The 22,189-nt window shown below is 46.9% G+C and overlaps 1 protein-coding gene across 6 annotated transcripts in view; it reads right to left on the reverse strand.

Moving 5' to 3' along the window:
• Window positions 1–22,189, reverse strand: part of NTRK3 (neurotrophic receptor tyrosine kinase 3) — a 469,571-nt gene that overhangs the window by 81,220 nt on the left and 366,162 nt on the right. For all 6 annotated transcript variants that reach the window (XM_023725922.1, XM_023725924.1, XM_023725923.1 and 3 more), the window contains one exon: window positions 181–311. In XM_023725922.1, the coding sequence (XP_023581690.1) occupies window positions 181–311 (131 nt within the window). The remainder of the gene's footprint in view (window positions 1–180; window positions 312–22,189) is intronic.

Here is a 22,189-nt window from a genome sequence, read left to right on the forward strand (position 1 = left end):
CAAAGGAAGTCATTTTTGATTCAGAGGAAAATTCATTGACCTTGAAGCAAGGTCCCCTGATTGCATCTGACAACGACGCCAGTTTAGCAACATCTTCTAGAATGGAATGAGCCTTCTCCTCCCCCATCCTGGCTCCTTGGCCAGCCCTCTCCCTGGTGGACGCACGCCTCAGAGGTTTACCTTCACCGCCACGAGCATCTTGTCCTTGGTCGGGCTGAGGTTGTAGCACTCGGCCAGGAAGACCTTCCCAAAGGCTCCCTCACCCAGTTCTCGCTTCAGCACGATGTCCCTCCTCTTAATGTGCTGCACATCTGTGGGAGGGGACAGAGGGGAGAGCAGCAAAATCAGTCTCAGGGCTTATCCTCACTTGGAGGAGACTGCAGGCATCTAGAGTGGGGAGAAGAGAGCCTGGGTCCCATCCACGGCAGGAAGCTTGGCCACGAAGACTGGCATTACATCGTGGCTGGACAGTCTGACCGACATGGAACCACATCCCAGTTCTGCCCCTGACTAACCCTTAACCTCTCCAGACCACAGTTTCCTCAGCTGGAAAACAGAGTCGATACTAGATACCACACACGATTGTGGTATTAATTCTCTGTAATTCCTGGAGCTAGTATAGGACAGTCTCAACATTCAATGTGTACAGGAATCCCCTGGGGAATCTTGTTAAAATGCAGATTCTGATTCAGTGGGTCTGGGGTGGGGCCTGAGCATCTGTACTTCTAACAAACTCCCAGGTGATGCTGATGCTGTTGGTCCATGCACTGCACTTGGAACAGAACCGTCTCTAGGGTATGATCAGGATGTGTGTTTGAATCCTGGCTCCACTCCCTTGTTATATTTTTGAGCTTGGGAAAGTTATTTAACTCCAGACCCTCCATTTCCTCATCTGTAAAATGGGATTAACCCCAATGCCTTTCTCACTGAATTTTTATGAAGATTAAATGAGATAATCCATGTCAAGACCATGGCCAGTGTTCTTGGCACAAATACACGCACACACATACACACACAAACACACAAGCTCTTACTGTTACCTAATGGATATAACACACCTCACACAGTGCCTGGTTCATGATAGGGACCACTAAGTGATAGCCGAAACTATCTGGGGGAAGCCTTTACCTGACAAACCCTTCCCCTCTGAGAGAGAGAGAAAAGACCAATGAGATCATGGCAGGGAAGATTCAGAGATGTTCCAGAGCGAGGACCTATGCAAAGGGAAGGTTACCCCTGCTTCTGCTATTTTAGCAACCTAATTAAAGTCTGTCCGCCAGGAGAAAGCAGAGATGTGGCCTCAGCCCTACCACCTATTTGGAAAGAACGCTAAGAAGGAATTGTACAAGCAGGGGGCTGGCAATGAAAGGCGCGTGCCTGAGATTACTCACTGACCTTTACGTTGTTAAACAGGCGGAAGCCCATTTAATACCTGTATGAACATTATGAAGAGTGTTGCAGAACCAGGAAAGAGGACTATCTCAAATGACCTTATTGAAAATGAAAGCTGAAGACTGAGGACCATGGCCAACTGTCCCCATGAGGGAGAAGACATGTGATCATGTCACGGAAACGGAAGAGTGGGGCTGGAAGTGTGTTGGTTGATTTGGGGATTCCTTTCACCATTGTCGTCGTTGTGTGCCATCAAGTTGGTTCCCACTCAGTGACCCGGTAGGAGAGAGCAGAACTGCCCCACGGGGTTTCCTAGGCTATATCTTTATGGGAGCAGATCGCCAGGTCTTTTCTCCTGAAGAGCCTCTGGTAGGTTGGCACCGCCTACCTTTTGGTTAGCAGTCGAGCACTTAACTATTCAGCCACCTGGGTTCCTTCCTTTCACGGTACACCACTGAAATCAATTTTTTTTTCCTATCAGAGTTCTTGGTGTGCTCATGGTTCCCCCAGATGACCTACCTAGTGAGGATCTGAGGGAGGAAACACTTGCAGGCCATTATTTACCTCTAAGGAGCCCTGGTGGCACAGTGGTTAAGAGCTTAGCTGCTAACCAAAAGGTTCGTAGTTCGAATTCACCAGCTGTTCCTTGGAAACCCTATGGGGGAAGTTCTACCCTGTTCTTAGGGGGTCGCTATGAGTCAGAATTCACTCAACGGCAATGGGTCTGTTTTTTTTTAAGGAGCCCTGGGGAGCCCTGGTGACACAGTGGTTAAGTGCTATAGCGGTTAATCAAAAGGTCAGCAGTTGGAATCCACCAGCCACTCATTCCTTGGAAACCCTGTGGGACAGTTCTACTCTGTCTCTGTGAGTCGGAATTGACTCAAGGGCAGTGGGTTTTGGTTTATTTACCCACTCCTCTCCAGCAAGACAGACCCACAGGCTGACAGCTGCTGGTGGCCAGTCCTCACAGGGTGCAGGGCCGAGACGCAACCGCCACATGTCGCAGGGCCGTATCCCAGACTTTACAACAAAGTGATTAAAAAGCGGTTTCCTTCTTTGCATCCTCTGTCTCCATTTCCCAGCCTCTGAGGAGTGGAATTTATTTGCCTTGAAGGGGAAGGCTAAAGAGTCTCCCACTGATAGAAAACGGGAGGACAGGACCTCTCACAGGAGGCCATCTGCTCATCACTGCATAATCCTTTGAGGGTGACTGTTCATGATGCGCAGTTTCCTGCAAGGTGAGCATCCTGGCTAGGCCTGGGGGTGGAGATGGTGCTGGGAAAGACTGCCTTGTAGCTGTCAAGCCCAGACCTCTGAACACGCAGGGATTGGTAAGGGACAGGAAGTCGGGGGCGCCTGGTCAATACCTGGATCCTCCAAGCACTACAGCCTTGTGCACCTCATCTGTAAGGTGGGAGTGGGAGGACAGCACAAGTTCTACTAACCTATTACCTGAGCTCCTGTATGTGAAGTTTGTAAACATTAAAAATAAAAATAAAAAATAAAACCTATTGTCGTCGAATCAATTCCAACTCATAGCGACCCTATAAGACAGAGTAGAACTGCCCCATAGAGTTTCCAAGGAGCGCTTGGTGGATTCGAACTGCTGAGCTTTTGGTTAACAGCTGAACTCTTAACCACTACAACACCAGGGTTGAAATGTCAGTGATACTTGGTGTTTTCAACATTATTGATATTATTTTACAGGAATAAGAATCAAGGGCCAAGTCAGGAGTCCCCAACTGGCAGCTGAGACAGGAATAGAACCCATGGCCTAAGCACATGCTAGAGTGGCCACGAAGGAGAGGCAAAGAACTACTTTGGGAAGAGTCCCCTTTTGCCAGAGCCCCTGCCCCAACCCCACCCTTCCTCTTCATTGGAATAGGATAGTGGTGCTTACACCTGAGTGTGCATCAGAATCACCTAGAGGGTTTGTGCAGCAAGTACTCCCTCACCCCCCACCCCAGATTCTGATTCAGTAGGTCTAGGTTGGAGCCTGGGAATGTGGATTTCTACCCAGTTCCCATGTGATGCTGATGCTGATGTTGCTGGTTTAGCACTTTAAGAACCAGCAGAGGAGGACTACCTGGGTAGGTAAGGAATTAGCCAGTTGAAGATACATGTTCACCTTCTCAGCCTCAACAAGTAACAGTCCCCACAAATATTTTCGTCATGCCACATCTCTAGAAAACCAGGAGGAGATTAGGAGTCCTGGACATACCTCTGGCCATCTCCCCTCCCAGCTTGACCTAGGTTGGGTCAAGTCCCCTCAGAGCTTCAATTACCCTCTGTGCAATGGACAACATAAATCAATCAATCCAAACCAGTTGCTGACGGTTCGGACTCATGGTGACCTCATGTGTGTCAGAGTAGACCTGTGCTCCATAGGGTTTTCAATGGCTGATTTTTCAGAAGCAGATTGCTAGGCCTTTCCTCTGAGGTACCTCTGGGTGAATTTAAAACCCCAACCTTTTAGTCAGCAGCCAAGCACGTTAACTTGTTTGCACCACTTAGGGACTCCTAATGGGCTTAATTGCATTGGGCAAACTGTCTGCAAAAGACCTTTTTAAAGTGTTGAAAAGCAAAGATGTCACCTTGAGGACTAAGGTGCGCCTGACTCAAGACGTGGTGTTTTTAATTGTCTCATATGCATGCGAAAACTGGACAATGAATAAGGAAGACCAAAGAAGAACTGACCCCTTTGAATTGTGATGCTGGCGAAGAATATTGAATATACTACGGACTGCCAAAAAAACGAACAAATCTGTTTTGGAAGAAGTACTACTAGAATGCTCCTTAGAAGCAAGGATGGCGAGACTATGTCTCATGTTTCACATACTTTGGACATGTTATCCGGAAGGATCAGTCCCTGGAGAAGGACATAATGCTTGGTAAAGCAGAGGGTCAGGGAAAAAGAGGAAGACCCTCAACGAGATGGATTGACACAGTGGCTGCAACAATGCACTCAAGCATAGTAATAATTGTGAGGATGGCGCAGGACCCAGCAGTGTTTTGTTCTTGTGCACAGGGATGCTGTAAGTTGGAACTGACTCGACAGCACCTAACAACAACAACAACAATGGACATCCTACCTCTCTTGAATTCTTATGTAGCAATGCACTGGACACATCTATACAAAGGCAAAGCAACATTATATATTTTCCTGGGTCTTGAAAACATCAATGCACTGGACACAACTATACAAAGGCAAAGAAATATTATATGTTTTCCTGGCCCTGAAAGCTTCAGACAGGCCAAGTGGGAGCAGCATCCAAGGAGCCCTTTCCCAACCTTCCATCAGCATCCTGAGATCTGGGAGCCTGGCAGCAGCTACAGAGCCAGGGCTGTGGAGGAAAGCTTTGGCATATGTGGGCCTTGAACATGGCAGGGGGCAGGTGACCACACAGTACTGGGTGCACATCTGCTCCCTGCAAGCACACGAAAAGGGCCTCACAGAAGTCTTCCATGGGCCAAAGTGTTTTCCCGAAAACCTGCAAACAGGTTTGTTTTTTGTTTGTTTTGTTTTTTCAGAGATGTGGAAATACCCCGAGATTCATAGTCTTGATTCATTCTAGTTGCTTTCAGGATGAAGGTATTGGGAGACCAATACCAGTTTACAATTCCAACTCATGGCTATCTCATTTGTGTCAGCGTAGGGTTTTCAGTGGATGAGTTTTCAGGAGTAGATCACCAAGCGTTTCTTCTGAGGCACCTCTGGGTGGACTCGAACCTCCAACCTTTCAGTTAGCAGCGGAGCATGATAATCATTTGTACCACCCAGGGACTAGAGACCAGTATCTATGCTTAACCTATTGTAGGGGTGGTGAGAGCTGGATGGAGCAGATGAGGAATGGAAAATAAAAACAGGCTCCAGACCACCATAAACCCTCTCCCAGGAGAGAATGTCTTCCCAGGCATGGGGATAAGAAGGAGCTCCACAAGTAACCAGGGACCTTTGGTAGAGAGAGGCTGGTTTTGGGCCAAAAGCATACAGCAAATCACTTCCATGCGGACGACTCCGTGTACCAACAAGACTCTAGACTCCCAAACACCATTTGAGCAGCCTCTTTCCCTAAGCCTACATAAGAAGAAAAACAAAAGGAATTAATTTGTTTCCCAAACCAACCATTTGCTCAACATTTGATTCTCATAATAACCCTGGAAGATAAGTGTTATTGTACCCTTTTCACAGATGAGAAAACTGAGGCAGGGGTAACTTTCCCAAGTTCACAGAGTCAATAAGTGACCAAGGAAGAACTCTCTCTCCTTTTTATGGCTCCCAAGCTGTGTTCTTTCCATTATACTAGGCTGTCATCCCCTACTTCATTGCCACCAAGATGATCTGGTCCATCGTCCTCCTTCCTCTAATCCTGCCTGACTTTCTCTTACCTTGCTCATTACTACAGCAACCTCCCAAGGGAAAGAGCAGGAGCTCCTCCCTGGAGACCATCAGAGCAGACAAAGCCCTGGGGAGGAGGGTGGGGCGGGAAGACTCTGGAAGGAACAGGCCCTGGGGAATGGCCAGAGTGAGCCGGTTCCATTTCTGACGTCCATGTACCTATTTGGGTCCCTGTTTGTGCTTATTTTTAGTTCACATACTGTTGTTCAGAGCTGCTTCTGGTGAAGCCATCTGACCCACATGCCAAAGAGTGATGGATTTTCCTAGGACGAAAGGGCATCAATCTCCTTTTACTGCGTGGCTGGCTGGCCCAGCAGAGTCTGGGTCACAAGGCTCAGACATTGGAACACTGGAAGGGGAGGAGGTGAGGGGAGGTGCACAGCCAGGCCGTGGGAAGACCTCCCAATGTCCAGCAATGAGGGGGCTGCTGGAGAGAGCAAGAGCTGGTATACAATTAGGGAGTTTCTTTGGAAAAGGAAAATGGTTTCTAGAATCTTCTGACGTGGCTCTTCCTAACTCCTTTTTTTGAGAAAGCCACCAAAGGGTTCCACCAGAGAAAGCCACCTATAGATCTTCTCATTTCCACAGGTCAGCGGGTTTATCAGACACAAATACAGAATAAGGATTTCTGTGTTTCTGTTACTGTGCTGAGGACCAAGATAGCTATTCCATAAGTTTGGAATTCACTTCTAGGAGGTCTTTCAGGCCTGGAGCAAGTTTGACCTAGAGCAGAATCCCTAATCTAACAAAGTGAGCAAGCACCTAAGTACATAAGAAGCCTTCAGAGCCCAAGAGGTCAGTGAGCTGACTGTGGTTACACCCTCTCCCTGCCTCTGGGCTGTCTGGTTCGGGGCGGGGAGAGATTCCTACGGCACCTTCTGGGACCACAGAAGTCCACTGGACAGAGAGATACGGCCAGAGACAGAGGTGACTTCTGTTAGGTTCACCTCTGTGTTTTAGGAAAACTGGGGTATGGCAGGCATAAACTACTCAGCCCTACTGACCAGAGATGAAGAGGGAGCACAAAACGCACAAAATGATATTGCTGAAAGATGAGGACTTGGGGAAAAAAATGGGTCTGTATTTGAATCCTGATCCTACCACTAACTAATTGTGTCTTATCCTCGTCAAGCCTTATCTGTAGAATGGGAATGTGAATACCTACTTAGTAGGATTGTTAAAAAGACTGGTTTACAATTTTTAGATAATAGAGATAATAGAAAAATGGACATTCAACAAAAGATTGTTTCCTTCCATTCTGCAAGATTTGTTATTTTAAGTCAAGGCCCAACCTACTTGCTAACAAGATAGATGCTTGGAAAGAAATTTGAGAAAGGACTGTGAGTCTCTCCTGAAATAAAGTGGCATGAGGTTGCTCAGGGGTGGGGTTGCCAGCGCTGACTCAGGGTCACTAGCAGCCTGTCTAAACCTGCCACCTCAACAGCCAACCTTTTCCGCCTTCAGAGTCCAAAATGGTCTGTGGGAGGAGGTTGGTCAGACAATGAAATAAAGACATCAGGAGGCAGAACAGCCACCTACTAAAGACTGGTATTGATCAGTAGAGAGAAACCAGATTTCGCAGGGTCTGTGGTTATAAATAATGGTGATCCTGGCTCTGCTCTGTGTCAAGGAGCAAGCTCAGTCCCCAAAAGAGAGTGTCCCCTAGGGTCAGATCCAGAAAGCCTAATAGAAATTCATTTGCCACCGCAATGCTTTGGCTCATTATTGTCCCCAGAGGTCGTGCATGTGGGCAGCGCTGCAACTATCTTTCACCAAGGGCTGTGGCCCAAGAAGCTCAGAAACAAGCTCCCCCAACACCCCAAGGGCTGGCCAGTTGCTTTCTCAGCTGACCCCTGATGGGTCCTCCTACCCACCCTGCCCTCCCCTTCTTCCCGGCCCATTTTAGCAACCAGTCTGTCACTGGTTGCTGGCTGCACTGCTAAGACCTCTCAGATCTTTCCCCCACGGACTCCATCTCACTCTGCACTTGCCTCTTTTAGCTTATTGCTGTCACTTTGTGCCCTTACTAATGATACAAATAACTTCCATTGATGGAGCACTTACCTTAGCCAGGCACTGGGCTAACTGAGCTCTTGACAGGCATTGGCTCAGTCATCTGCACAACTCTCTTAAATACAAGATACTGCCACCTCAGTGCTACAGCTGAGGATGCTGACACTCAAGGAGATAAAGGCATCTGCCCAAGATGACCCAGCTTCTAGAGGTGGTGCCAGGACTGAAAACTCAGCCCATTGGACTCTTATGTCTTGTATGAAAAGACCTTGCTAGGCTGCCGTCACGACAGCCCCCCTCACCTCTGCGACCCCAGAGCGATTCTGCTTTTAGAACTAGCCATGGTGCTTGATAAGAGTCCCTGGGTAGCGCAAACTGTTAAGCGCTCGACTACTAGCAGAAAGGTTGGTGGTTAGAACTCACCCAGGGGCTCCTCAGAAGACAGGCCCGGCCATCTGCTTCTGAAAGGTCACAGCCTTGAAAACCCTACGGAGCACAGGTCTACTCCACAACACATGGGGTTGCTATGAGTCGGAACTGACTTGACAGCAACTAAGAGCAACATGGTGCTTGCTGGAAACCAGTAATCTACGAGGGCAGAGCCATGGCATCAGGGAACCCATTCTTGCTGCCCATGGTCACCATCTCCTGAACACAGTGTGAGACCAGGATGGCACCAGAAGGCAGAAACGCAAGACCTTAACATCACACGGCCTCAGGGGCTCTCACATTGCAAGCGGAGTCCTGTGGGCAACTGTGTATATGGAGGCAGAGGGAGATTCCTGGCAGCGGGGAGGGAGGAGCAGGGAGAGGATGGGAAGATCTCTGAGAAGCGTGTGTTTTCTTTGTACTAGCCAGACCCTAGGGTCTCAGGCTGCCAAAAATGCTCAGAAGAAAACATTAATTCAATACCGCACATTTAATTACACATGAAATGGAATGTCTTTAAATGGAGAATAACATTCCCAGAGCTCCAACTGGGGGGTTTTGAAGTGGCAGGAAGGAGACAGAGAGCCAGCTCTGAATCTCTGAGGGGGGAAGACTGTTGACAGGGTAGGACCCCTGTCTTTCCTACTGGTAGGAATTTCTGCCTCCCATGACACACAATCCTGCCCGCACTGCTTCTCATGGCCCCACAGTCTGTGTCTCACCCATGCACATTAATAGCGGGACACACTGAGCTAATTTCCCCTCCAGTGTTACACAGGAGTGTGACCAGTTGATACTTTGTAGCGATGTGCAGCCAACCCAGTCAGCTTTCCACTCAGGACATAGTCTGGCTTAACTGTTCAAATAACCACTCGCTTCTTGCAAAGTAATTCCAGAGTAGTTTAAGGAGTCAGGAAAAAGGGCCTTCTAGGTAAAGGAGTCCTTGTGGCGCAGTGGTTAAATGCTCAGCTGCCAACTGAAAGGTAGGCGACTTGAACCCATCAGCTGCTCCACGGGAGAAAGATGTGGCAGTCTGCTCCTGTAAAGATTACAGCCTTAGAAACCCTATGGAGCGGTTCTACTCTGTCCTATAGGGTCACTAGAATCAGAATCGACTTGGTGGCAGTGGGTTTGGGTTTTTTTTTTTTTTTGTAGGTTCATGGTAGGAATTCCTGGGTAGCGCAAATGGTTAAGCCCTGGCTACAAACCGAAAGGTTGGTGGTTCAAACCCACCTGGAGGCATCTTGGAAGAAAGGCCTGGGATCGGCTTCCAAAAAGTCACAGCCATGAAAACCCTATGGAGAACCATGAGTCAAAATCGACTCAATGGCAACTGGTTTGTTTTTTTTTTGTTTTGGGGTTCATGGCAAAAACCTTTCTAGGAGAAGACATTTCAAAGGCTGGAGAGTCGATGGAAAAGAAATCTGCAGAATTTTTCTTAAAGGTCTACAATTTAAAATGGGTCCCTGGTTACCAACCAGATGGGACGACGATGACATGGAAAAGGATTTCAGACTGAATGAACAAGAGAGCTGTCTGTTGCTGTTGCTGCCTTGGAGTGAGGCAGTTGGAGGATTGTTTATCTAGGAATCCCGGTATTTCTGCTGGTCAGCCCATGTGCCAGGGCAAGACCTCCTCTCATTGGATTGGGCCTTCCCCTCCACATTCTCATACAAATGGAGTTCTGAATGGTGCTCAAGTCAAAAGGCCAATGTCACTTGCCATTTGAGTCTGTAGGCTTTACTGTGTATAGGTCCTAATACACAGTAAAAACAAAAACCAGGTACTGTTGAGTTGATTCTGACTCATGGTGGCCCCATGCGTTTCAGAGCAGGACTGTTCTCCAGGGGGTTTTCAACAGCTGTGATCTTTTAGAAGTAGCTCACCAGGACTTTCTTCTGAGGTGTCTTTCAGTGGATTTGAGTCAGCCAACTTTTGGTTAGTAGCTGAGCACTCAACCATTTGCACCACTCAGGGGCTCCTAATACAATAAATATTTGACGAATGAATGAAAATGCCCTCTGAACTGCTGCTAGAGCCTTTAGCAGGGAGACCTCCAAGAAGAGAGGAAGAAGAAAAGCTGGGGGAGTAGTAGAAAGAATGGGAAAGATGAGTGGGAATGGGAAAGGATACAGAAACTTCCAAAAGAGCTGACTTATTTATATCCTGGATCCAAGAGTGGCCCGAGGAACCAGGATCATTTTGAACCAGGACAGTTTTGAGACCCACATCCAAACCCTCAGTCTCCAGCACCTCAGATTTCTAAACAAAGCGTTTCTCTCTCTTCTGCGTCTGATGAAGCGCCAGAATATTAGGCCTCCACTCCAGGGTACGCGTGCACCCTGAGGCTAGAGGTAGCTGTCTAGGAAGCAGAGACACCGTGTTCCCACCAAGATAAATAAATAAATAAATAAGACACTCTGCTGTTTCTGGAAGCAGTGAAGAGAGAGGATCAGCAGAGGACTGTCTGTTCTGGGGTCACTTCCAGCTCACGTTTCCTGACATAAGGAGTTCACAGAATGAGGCTAAATGTGTCCCTGCCCCCAGATGCAACCCCTCTGAACTTGACCACCATGAGCTCTGACATGCACTGACACCACAGGGCTTCCTGACAGCAGCCTCCCTAGCCACACCTGCCCTTCCATGCCCATTTCTTTCACCTCCATGTCACGATGGCCCTTTCCATGGTGGGAGGACTTCTCTGGCTCTCATTAAGCATGGTCCCCCTGAGCCAAGAGTAGACAGCAAAAGAACTCCCCAAGGAAAGCCATCTGGAACTGAGAAGTTAGATGCTGAAAGATGAATCTCAGGCTTTGGCTGGGAATCTGTCCCTCCAACCACTTACCCAGATGCCCCCTTCCTCTTCTTTTCTGGCCCGGATGTTTCCTTTCCAACTTGACAGTGACAAACCCTCCCTCAAAATGCCCATAAAAGGGGCTCACTCTGTGTCTCAGTCTCCTCCAGAGGCCTTTCTTTGCCCGGGAACCAGCCTTGGCTTCTCATCACTGGCACCTAACTCTTTCCCCTGAGTCCTTCCTATGATGTCATGGTGTCTCACCAACAAACACAGACTATAATGTATTCAAGATTGTTCCTTCCAACTCTGGAGCTCTGGGCCAAGACAGACACTGCTGGGTACCCTGGAGTTGTGAAGATGCAGCTTTATACAGGAAGTCTTGAGGTCCATAGGATGAACTCTGTGAGGACCACAGCATGAACCAGAGAATAGTGCATCTAAGGACCACAATCACCTATTTGCTGAACTTACCATTAGCCTTTACAACTACCATCCACCTTATTGTCAGTAGAAAACTGAACTCTTTCAGGCAAGAGAGAGAGAAAATGGCATTATGAGACCCACATAGTTAAAGGAAATAATATATCCAATTATACAGAAACAAATACAGAAAAGAAAAAGAAAGGACAGGAACAGGACCTTGTAAATAAACACCACTATTACAGCAAGCGGTGTGAAGAAGAGTATGACTTTGGAATAAGGCAGAACTGGGTATAATGTCACCAATTCACACGCGACTGCACATACTAGGAGGTGATATTTGGTAATTCACTAAAACAGTTTCAAGCCTTGATGTTCTTATGAGCGAAATTAGGAATGTAATCATATTGCTGAAATTCCATGAGGAGTCAATAAAATTATCTGTGTAGAGTGATGAGTTTGAAGTATGTGTGAATGAACTGACTACAAATTCCTTTCCATGGCAGTCCCTTTCTTCCATCTGCCAACTACTCGAATCTTCAATGATCCTCCCTGGTTACTTAATCTCTCTGAGTCTCAATTTCCTCAGTACAATGAGATGATAAAAAAGTATCTACTGCACAGAGTTGTGGGATATTTAAATAAGAGATGTGAAGTGCTTAGAACAGTGCCGAGCACATAGTAGGTGCCGGTAATGTGTTGAATAGCATCTTCCAAAAGTTCATGTCCACCTAGAACTTCAGAATTTGACCCTATTTAGAAATAGGATCTCTGCACATGTAATTAGTCAGATAAGGTTGCAGTGGATTAGAGTGGGTTCTAAATCCAGTGACTGGTGTTCTTATAAGAAGAGAAGGGGATACACAGAGAGGTACATGGGGGAAAAAATGTCACTTGAAGATGAGGGCAGAGATTGGAGTGATGCATCTACAAGCCGGGGAACCCCAGGAATTTCCAGGAGCTACAAGAAAGTAAGAGAGAGTCATGGGACAGATTATCTCACAGAACCTCCAGAAGGAATCAACCTTGCCATCACCCTGATTTTGGACTTCTCACCTCCAGAAAGAATAAATTCCTGGTGTTTTAAGCCACACAGTTTGTGGCACTTTGTTACGGCAGCCACAGAAAACTACTACAGCGGTCAGTACACGTTAGCCTGTAGCATCAGTGCCTTCAGGGTAAAGTCTCTAGTCTCTAGCTTGATGTTGTAGAACTCTGATGACCTGGCCCAAACCTCCAGACTTGCTCCTCATAAATTCTCTACACAACCAAATTAAACAGGTCCAATAGACTGACAGGCTGGTCATTCGCTGACCTCTGAGCACATTCTGTGAGCGCATGCCAGTCCATCTGTACCCACACCATTCCTCCACCTGGACTGCCCTCCCACATCTACTAGTAGAAATCAACCCATGCCCAAGACCAGGCTTTAATCCCATGTTCTCCAAAAGATGTTCTCCTGGCCTTCTTTCCTCTTTAAAAAGTTCTGTCTCCCGCCTGGAAATGACTATTCCTAATGCAAACAGATGTGTCCTGGGCCCACGTCTGCTGCCCTGGCTGTCCCCCTACATAAACTTAACTCACCCTGGGCTGCTCAGAGAAAACCAACTCGAGAAATAAATAGAAGCTATTCTTTACTGAGCATTTACTATATCCCAAGCAGTGTATGAAGAATTTTACACATATACATATATTATTTTTCAAGAATATATCTGACACATTGAACACTAATGACTGAAGACCAGACGAGTTGTGGGATGACATCAAGGACATCATACATGAAGAAAGCAAAAGGTCATTAAAAAGTCAGGAAAGAAAGAAAAAAACCAAAATGGATGTCAGAAGAGACTCTGAAATTTGCTCTGTAACATACAGTAGCTAAAGCAAATGAAAGAAATGATGACGTAAAGGAGCTGAACAGAAGATTTCCAAGGGCAACTAGAGATGAGAAGGTAAAGTATTAGAATGAAATGTGCAAAGACCTGGAAACAGAAAACCAAAAGAGAAGAATACACTCTGCATTTCTCAAGCTGAAAGAACAGAAAAAAAATTCAAGCCTCAAGTTGCAATATTGAAGGATTCTTTGGGCAAAAAATTGAACAATGCAGGAAGCATCAAAAGAAGATGGAAGGAATACACAGAGTCACTTTACCAAAAATAATTGGTCGACATTCAAGAGGGATATCATCACTGATGTCTGATGGATCTTGGCTAAAAGCAGAGAACACCGGAAAGATGTTTACCTGTGTTTTATTGACTATGCAAAGGCATTCAACTATGTGGATCATAACAAATTATGGATAACATTGCTAAGAATGGGAATTCCAGAACACTAGGTTGTGTTCATGCAGACCCTGTACGTACACCAAGAGGCAGTCTTTCGAACAGAACAAGCAGATACTGTGTGGTTTAAAATCAGGAAAGGTGTGTGTCAAGGTTATATACTTTCACCATACTTATTCAATCTGTATGATAAGCAAATAATCTGAGAAGCTGGACTATATGAAGAAGAACTGGGCATCAGGATTGGAGGAAGACTAATTACAACCTGTGATATGCAGATGACATAATCTTGCTCGCTGAAAGTGAAGAGGACTTGATGATGATGAAGATCAAAGATTACATATAGCCTTCAGTATGGATTACACCTCAACATAAAGAAAACAAAAATCCTCACAACTGGACTAATAAGCAATATCATGATAAACGGAGAAAATACTGAAGGTGTCAAGGATTTCATTTTACCTGAATTCACAATCAATGCCTGTCTTAGTTATCTAGTGCTTCTATAACAGAAATACCATATGTGGATGGCTTTAACAAAGAGAAATTTATTCTCTCACAGTCTAGTGGGGAACAAGTCTGAATTCTGGGTGTCAGCTCCAGGGGAAGGCTTTCTCTCTCTGTAGGCTCTGGAGGAAGGTCCCTATCATCAGCCTTCCCCAGGACTAGGAGCTTCTCTGCACAGGAACCCCAGGTCCAAAAGACGCAGTCTGCTCCTGATGCTGCTTTCTTGATGGTATAAGGTCCCCAACTTTCTGCTCACTTCTCTTTCATCTCTTTTAAGATAAAAGGTGATGCAGGCCCCACCCCAGGGAAACTCCCTTTACCCTGGATCAGGGATGTGACATGAGTAAGGGTGTTACATCTCACCCTAATCTTCTTTAACATGACCCAATCTTGCTTCATTAAGCACGGGCAGAGATTAGGGTTTACAACACATAGGAAAATTACATCAATCACGAAATGGAGAACAACCACACGATACTGGGAATCGTGGCCTAATTAAATTGACATATATTTTCAGGGGACACAATTCAATCCATAACAATGCCCATGAAAGCAGCAGTCAAGAAATCAAATGACATATTGCATTAGGCAAATCTGCTGCAAAAGACCGCTTTCGAGTGTTAAAAAGCAAAGATGTCACTTTGAGGACCAAGGTGCGCCTCACCCAAGCCCTGGTATTTTCAATAGCCTCATATGCATGCAAAAGCTGGACAATGAATAAGGAAGATCAAAGAAGAACCGATGCCTTTGAACTATGGTGTTGGCAGAGAATACTGAATATACTATGGACCACCAGAAGAACGAACAAATCTGTTTTGGAAGAAGTACAGCCAGAATACTCGTTAGAAGCAAGAATGGTGAGACTTCATCTTAGGTACTTTGGAAATGTTATCAGGAGGGACCAGTCCCTGGAGAAGGACATCATGCTTGGTAAAGTAGAGGGTCAGTGAAAAAGGAGAAGACCCTCAGTGAGATGGACTGACACAGTGGCTGCAACAATGGGCTCAAGCACAGCAATTATTGTGAGGATGGTGCAGGACTGGGCAGTGTTTCCTTCTGTTTTACATAGGGTCCCTATGACTCAGAACCAACTCAACGGCACCTAATAACAACAATAACATATATATAATTTAATCTCCAGCATTCTAAATTTCCCTTGCTGAGTAACTAGAGAGACCAAATAGCATTAGCGAAGGTCCCATTAGATTGTTATGTAATATAAATTAGGCATATTGAGGTGCAGGATTCCAGTCCACTTGTGGCCCAGCTCTTATCTCTCTTACATTCACCAGCTTCTAGAAAAACTTCGCTGTAAAAGGTCGGTGCTGTTTAGTGGCCTGAAGAAGGCTGTTGTCTCTTATTCTTTCCCGTGTGATGAACTTCATGATAGTGAAGATTTTAGTTTAGGCAGCACGAAGCCTGTGAAATGAACAGGTAACTGTGTGAGGCCATGGAACCAGAGAGGTAACTAGGTTATGGCAGGTATGGCAGGTATTGCACCAGCTCTGGGTGCGTGGTGCCACTGAGCAGTTTCTATTAACCTGGTACAGCCAGCGCCGTATCTACGGAAAATGGCCCCTATGGCAAGCACTGAAATGATGCCCCTGCCCAAACAGCTGACACTCCTGTTATCTAACTTTACTGTAATATCAACTCAAAAATACAAGTCAAGCTCATTAATCTTTTACTGGATACATTACTGTGTTCGAGGAAGGACGTTGGGCCACACGGGGTTAATAGAAACTGCTCAGTGGTGCCACATGCTCACGGCTGGTACAATGCCCTAGACAGGCCACTGCATGGAACTGCCATCTTTGAATTATGGTGATGTTTGAGATGATTTAACTTTAAACCCCAAAAAACCAAACCCGTTGCTGTCAAGTCTATTCTGACTCAGGAAGTCCTGCCTAAAGCAGGGGCAGGATTTAAACCCCAGAGATGGTGGTTCTATGGTTCAGAAGAGAAAGGAAGGCAGGGCAGAGTGCACAAAAATTACCCTGGTGGCATAGTGGTTAAGTGCTACGGCTGCTAACCAAAATGTTGGCAGTTCGAATCCACCAGCTGCTCCTTGGAAACCCTGTGGGGCAGTTCTACTCTGTCCTACAGGGTCCCTATGAGTCAGGATTGACTCGACGGCAACGGGTTTGGTTTTAATATCCCTATATGAAGGTCCTTAATCCTGAGGGTCTTTCTCAAAAGAGACTCATCTTTCCTCTTCTTTGTGCAGCCTTAAACTTGGGCTGTAAGTGTGAACTCAGACAGTACACACACCCTTCTAACCAAAAATAAAACCAGTGCCTTTGAGTCGATTCCAACTCATGGTGATCCCATGTGTGCTGGAGTAGAACTGTCCTCCACAGGATTTTCAGTGGTTGATTTTTCAAAGAAAAAAGCTCACCAGGACTTTCTTCCAAGGCACCTCTGCGTGTATTTGAACATCTAACCTTTCGATTAGCAGCTCAGCGCCTTAACCATTTGCACTCCCCAGGCCCTTAGAAAGGGCCATGTCCCTCAGGGCAGGAGGGAGACTCCACCTGGGCATTCTGGTCACCACAGTGCAGCTTCTTGCTTCCCCCACAGCTGTGTGTAGGGGTAGCTGCAATAAACCTCACCCGTTAATTCCCACATCCTCTCCCTGCACCATGACGGACAGCTCCCTCACTCTTTCCAACTCAGCTAGCACCTACCGCCTTTTAGTCCTAGCTGTACTACACGCTCCTTGCTGCCAGCTAGCCCCAGGCCCACCCGGTTACCCAGGCCAATTCTCCTTCACCTGGCTTGGTGTCTGGACCCCGGTTCTATTAGCCTCTGGTTGGGGGTCCTGAAGACCGCCTCCACAGGCTTCGGCAAATAGATTACAAACCACGGAGGCTGCTGGGGAGCCCAGAGAATCAGAGGCTGGGCCCCTTCCAAGGGGGATGTTTCCATGACCACCTCCCACTCCTGGAGCTCAGGCTTCTGCCAGGCACTCTTTGCCTTCCTGATCCACCGCCATCCTCTCTAAGTCTCTACTCCAGTCCTGGCTCTTTTCAGCGACCTCTGAACAAGGTCAGAGGCTGAAGCCCCCGGGTCCCCGCCACACAGCCCCTCTGCGTGGGCAGCCTCAGCTCGGAGCAGCCAGCAGATTCATTCCACACGGCCTCCACGGTCCGGTATCCGCGCTTCCCCTGCTGAAGCCCACTAGCTCTGCCAGGTGTTTTCCCACCACATCCTCTGAGCTGTCTTCCAAGCATTCCCCCCACACCAGATGTTAAACTCACTGGCCGGTGGATTCCTGGCCTGTCTCCTGAACCTTCCCCTACCGTACAAGTATTGAAAAACAAAGAAAAAGTCAGAACTGCTGGAATTTGGGGTGCCTCCACTCAACCCCTGGAATCCCTCCAAGGGCTTGGGGATTCAGATCAGGTCTACTCAAGTTCACCAAGTTCCAAGTGGGCTGCCTTGCAGGCACTGGCTAAAGTCATCAGCAAGCACTTACGCAGTGCTTCGGATCACAAGATAATTCTATAATTGTTCTGGAGCCACAAAGAGAAAGGTGGGCTTGGAGTGATGTCCATGTCATTTCTGCTTACCAATCCTTTTGAAAGAGCCCAGAGGTTGGGGGTCGAGTGGCTGGTGGGACTGATGGTCAGTGGAAATTTAGGAATGGGTAGAGTTCTTCACTGACCATCACTTGACCTATTGCTAGTGATGCTAGACTAGAAATGTGACTGAGAAATGGCCACGTCATATTGGTGGGTCTAGACACCTCTGAAAGGATCCCTAGTGGAGTGGTTAATCACTCTGCTGCCAACCGAAGGGTCGGCAGTTGGAACCCACTAGTTGCTCCACGGGAGAAAGATGTGGCGGTCTGCTTCTGTAAAGATTACAGCCTTGGAAACCCTATGGGCAGTTCTGTCCTATAGGGTTGCTATGAGTTGGAATCGACTTGATGGCATGGGGGTTTAGACACCCTCGAGTGGCCCCCATAGATGAAGATAGAGCTCCTGTGGCTTCAGCCTCAGGAATTCACATGAGAAAGACATATTCATTAGCCCCAAAAGAAGGCAGCCTCCCCTTTCCCTGCAGGTGGACCCAATTTCCCCTTCTGACCAGCCTGGGGATTTCTCCTTTCTCACTTTTCAGAAGAGATCATTTGCTCTGATGCCTATGAGATGCGGCAACATCTACACACCTTCTGTCTACCGTGGCCTCCTTCACCATGTTGTTGTTTTCAGCTGCTGCTGAGTCAGCCCCCGACTCATGGCAACCCCATGCATGATGAAACAGAACACTGCTTGGCCCTGCACCATCTTCATGATGGCTGTGGATTAGACCATTGTGATCCATAGGGCTGGGGTTTTCACTGGCTGCTTTTTCAGAAGTAGATTGCCAGGCATTTCTTAGTGGTCCATCTTAGTCTGGAAGCTCTGCTGAAACCTGTTCAGCATCACAGCAACATGTAAGCCTCCACTAACGGACGGTGGTGGCTGCACATGAGGTACATTGACTAGGAATCGAACCTGGGTCTCCTGCATGGAAAGTGAGAATTCTGCCACTGAACCACCAATGCCCTCTTCTGCAACATAGACCATCACAATCATCTCTCTTGCTGATCCTCACCACGACTTTCTCTTTCTTTGAAAACAAGCCCTTCTTAACCTCTTTGTCCACCTGTCCCTTCTCCACGTGGTCTATTGGTCTCTACTGTTGGCCTGCTCTATGCCACTTTCTCCAGCTGCTCTGCTCCTGTCAGACCTGTTCCGTGTGTGCACGTGCATGCATGTGTATGCATGTGTGCACATGCATGCAAGTATGTGCACATATAGGTGTGTGTGCACGTTTTCTCTTTCTTCCCTGAAGTAGATCTTGATTGCAAACTCCCCACACAGATGTGAACGGCTCCCTGGACCCCCACGTGCAGAGTTCAGGCATGCCCCCAGCACTGGGCTGCCATCCCTCTCCTGCCAGCTCTAGGAGAGGCCAGCCCCTGAGCATAGCTCCCTTAGCACAGCCCCTCCTGGCCCTGCACACTGCAGCCAGCAGAACTACGTGAGACAAGACACTTCCCACACCAGCTCATTTACCCATAAACTGGCCTTTTCCCTCCGTGTCTCTTTTCTGGAAACTTACCCACTTTCCCATTTTCAGTACAAAAGCACATGAGCTGACGAACGACGTAGATATGGTCCTGCCTGCAAATGTGTCTTGTGTCAATTACACGTGGATGTCGCCCTGTATAACTTTCCCAGTTCTGTGAGATTCTGGATCAAAACTATGTTGAGTCTCCAGTTACTCCAGGCCACAACTTAGGCAGAATGATTTAGGAAATCCAAGCTATAAAATCAGGAAGGAATTAAACATTTGGATGGAACAGCAGTCATATATATATAAATGTTGCTTGCAACAGAGTAAAACCACTTGATAAATATCTCATTGGAATGAGGAGACCCAAACAAAGTTCCCAGCAGGCCAGGGTTTGGTAAACGTACTTTGTTGTACCATGCCCAGGATTACTAATTTAACATGTGTAAAAAGCCATGTCATTCTCTTCACCTGCTGTGCTATCTGTATTCTTTTTGGTGAGTGAATGTTAGCAATAAGCAGGTTAATAAATAAAACCACCTATAAGTATATTCATAAGTCTCCTGAAGCCCCAGTGATCTCAAGGGACCTGTTATGGATTGAATTGTATCTTCCAGAAAGATATGTTGAAGCCCTAACCCCAGCATAAGTGAATGCAACCTTGTCTGGGGCAATAGGGTTTTTCTTAGCAGATGTTATCACTTAACAAAGTCATCCTGGAGTAAAGTGGAATCTAATCCTAATCCCTTCTGAGTGGTGTTTTACAAAAGAGAAGAACAGACACAGAAATATGGCTATACACACAGGGGGAAGACAGCTTGTTAGGGTCTGTCTACAAGCCAAGAAACGTCAAGAAACCCTTAGGGCTACCAAACCAAAACTAACTAAACTCCTTGCCATCGAGTCAATTCAACTCATAGTAATTCTACTGGACGGAGTAGAACTGCCCCATAGTTTTTTCAAGGAGCTACTGGTGGATTCGAACTGCTGACCTTTTGGTGAGTAGTTGAGCTATAAACCACTGCACCACCAGGACTCCCTAGGGCTACCAGGAAGGATCTTTCCCCAGAGATGACAGAGAGAGTGTGGCCCTACCATCACCCTGAAGTCAGACTTGTAGCCTTCAGAACTGTGAGACAAGAAATATCTGTTCTTTAAAGCTACCCACTTAGTGGTATTTTGTTATAGCCACCCTAGGAGACTAAGATAAGGTCTGATTTCTTTATGAGCCCTTTCATTTCTCATGCAGCCTTCTTCGCCCACAGATTTCCTGGGAGCATGGTGGGGAAGGGTGCTGAACTACATGATGGTGCTGTTTTCTGTGTCCTGGGGGGTTGGAGAGGGCAGGGGTGGAGGGGAGCATCTTATGCCATAGTGGTTAAAGGTCTCAGTGTTGGCATTAGACACCCCAAGCTCTGCTACTAACTAGCTGTGTGACTTTGAGCATCTTACTTAACCTCTCTGAGATGACATCTCATCTGATAAATACAATCTATGCCAGACATTTGTAAGCAAATGAGATACTGTTAGTCTGTAATCCTCATAGCACAGTGCTTGCCATCTAGTGAGTGCTCAAATTCAGATTCATTTCTGCTGTCACGCCCAAGATTTCTCAGTCTGGGCTGCCACACAAATGCTCACTTGCCTCCACACCGGTGGAGACAGAGACAAGCATAGATTCAAAGGTCCTCCCCTCCTCTAAGAATGCACCTATTCTACCTACTCCCCTGAAACAGGAAGTCATCTGCAGAAGCCTCTAGATGCCCACTTTCAGCCATAGATAACTCTGATTGCTCCAGGTCATAGACATTCAAACAGGGCCCTTAGCTTGGCTTACATAGGCTGTCATTGGCTGCATATACTACAGAAGGTCAGGAGACCTGCCAGGGGAAGCCAGAGAGGGCAGCAGACAAGAGATGATAAACTCACAGCAGGTGAAGTCACTTTGTTTAGTAGCTTTCACATTGACATGTGGAGCCCACCCACCTTCAGAGTGTAGGGAGTGGTTGAATGGTACTTGGATAAATGAGTGGTTCTGTGGCTGAGCTAAGAGAGAAGGGCAAGGAGGGTAGGAAGAAAATCAAAAGATATCCACCCACACCAGTGCCTCTAAGCAACCCTTTGATCCAAGTCTACTCAACACAACCATTGGATCAGCCAGGCCCCCTGCACAGTGGCCCTGGACAGAAAAGAGTCCAGTTGAACAAACAATTAACCATTTTTGAAAGTGATGCAAACTAAGGCACCAACCTAGACTGTCCCACTTACTTGTTGGGGGCCACATAATTCACTGAGTGAGTAATGGATTCCATCATTAAAGTTTACAGTGTGTGTCAGGAACTGGGCTACATGCTAGGGACACAGTGGGGAACAAGGGATTCTCTTGGCCCTCCAGGAGCCCACTGGTCTAGAGGAGAAGAAAGATGAGTCACAGGGCAATTCCAAGGCAGTGTGGGGTAAACAGAGAAGCCCCGGGGGCAACTGGAAGGTGTACCTAATTTGGTCTTGAAGGGCTGGGAACATTACTCTAGGAATAACTACCTGCTCTTTCTGAGTCAATTTCTTCCCACAGTAAAATCTGTGGAAGTCAGAACCTGTGTAAGGTAGAAACTTGTCGGAGAAGGAAAAAGCAAGTATTTTCCACTAACAGAGAGCAATAGAAAAGTGGTAAGACTGCACCCTATCAAAGGCGGAAAACTTGAAAAACCCAGAAATACAAGGCAGTCCTGTCGAGTTCCGGCTCTCCCAGGCTTCACTGAATGTAAATGTGAGAATATATGTGAAAACGGCTTGCACACCAGAGTCAGACAGAAAATGTTCTAGTTCTGTTATCTTTCTAGATAGCAAGAAAAATGCCTATTTCCTCAGATACTTACCAACTATGC

The sequence above is a fragment of the Trichechus manatus genome, unplaced genomic scaffold (assembly GCF_000243295.1).
Source record: "Trichechus manatus latirostris isolate Lorelei unplaced genomic scaffold, TriManLat1.0 scaffold00009, whole genome shotgun sequence".
Taxonomy (NCBI): Eukaryota; Metazoa; Chordata; class Mammalia; order Sirenia; family Trichechidae; genus Trichechus; species Trichechus manatus.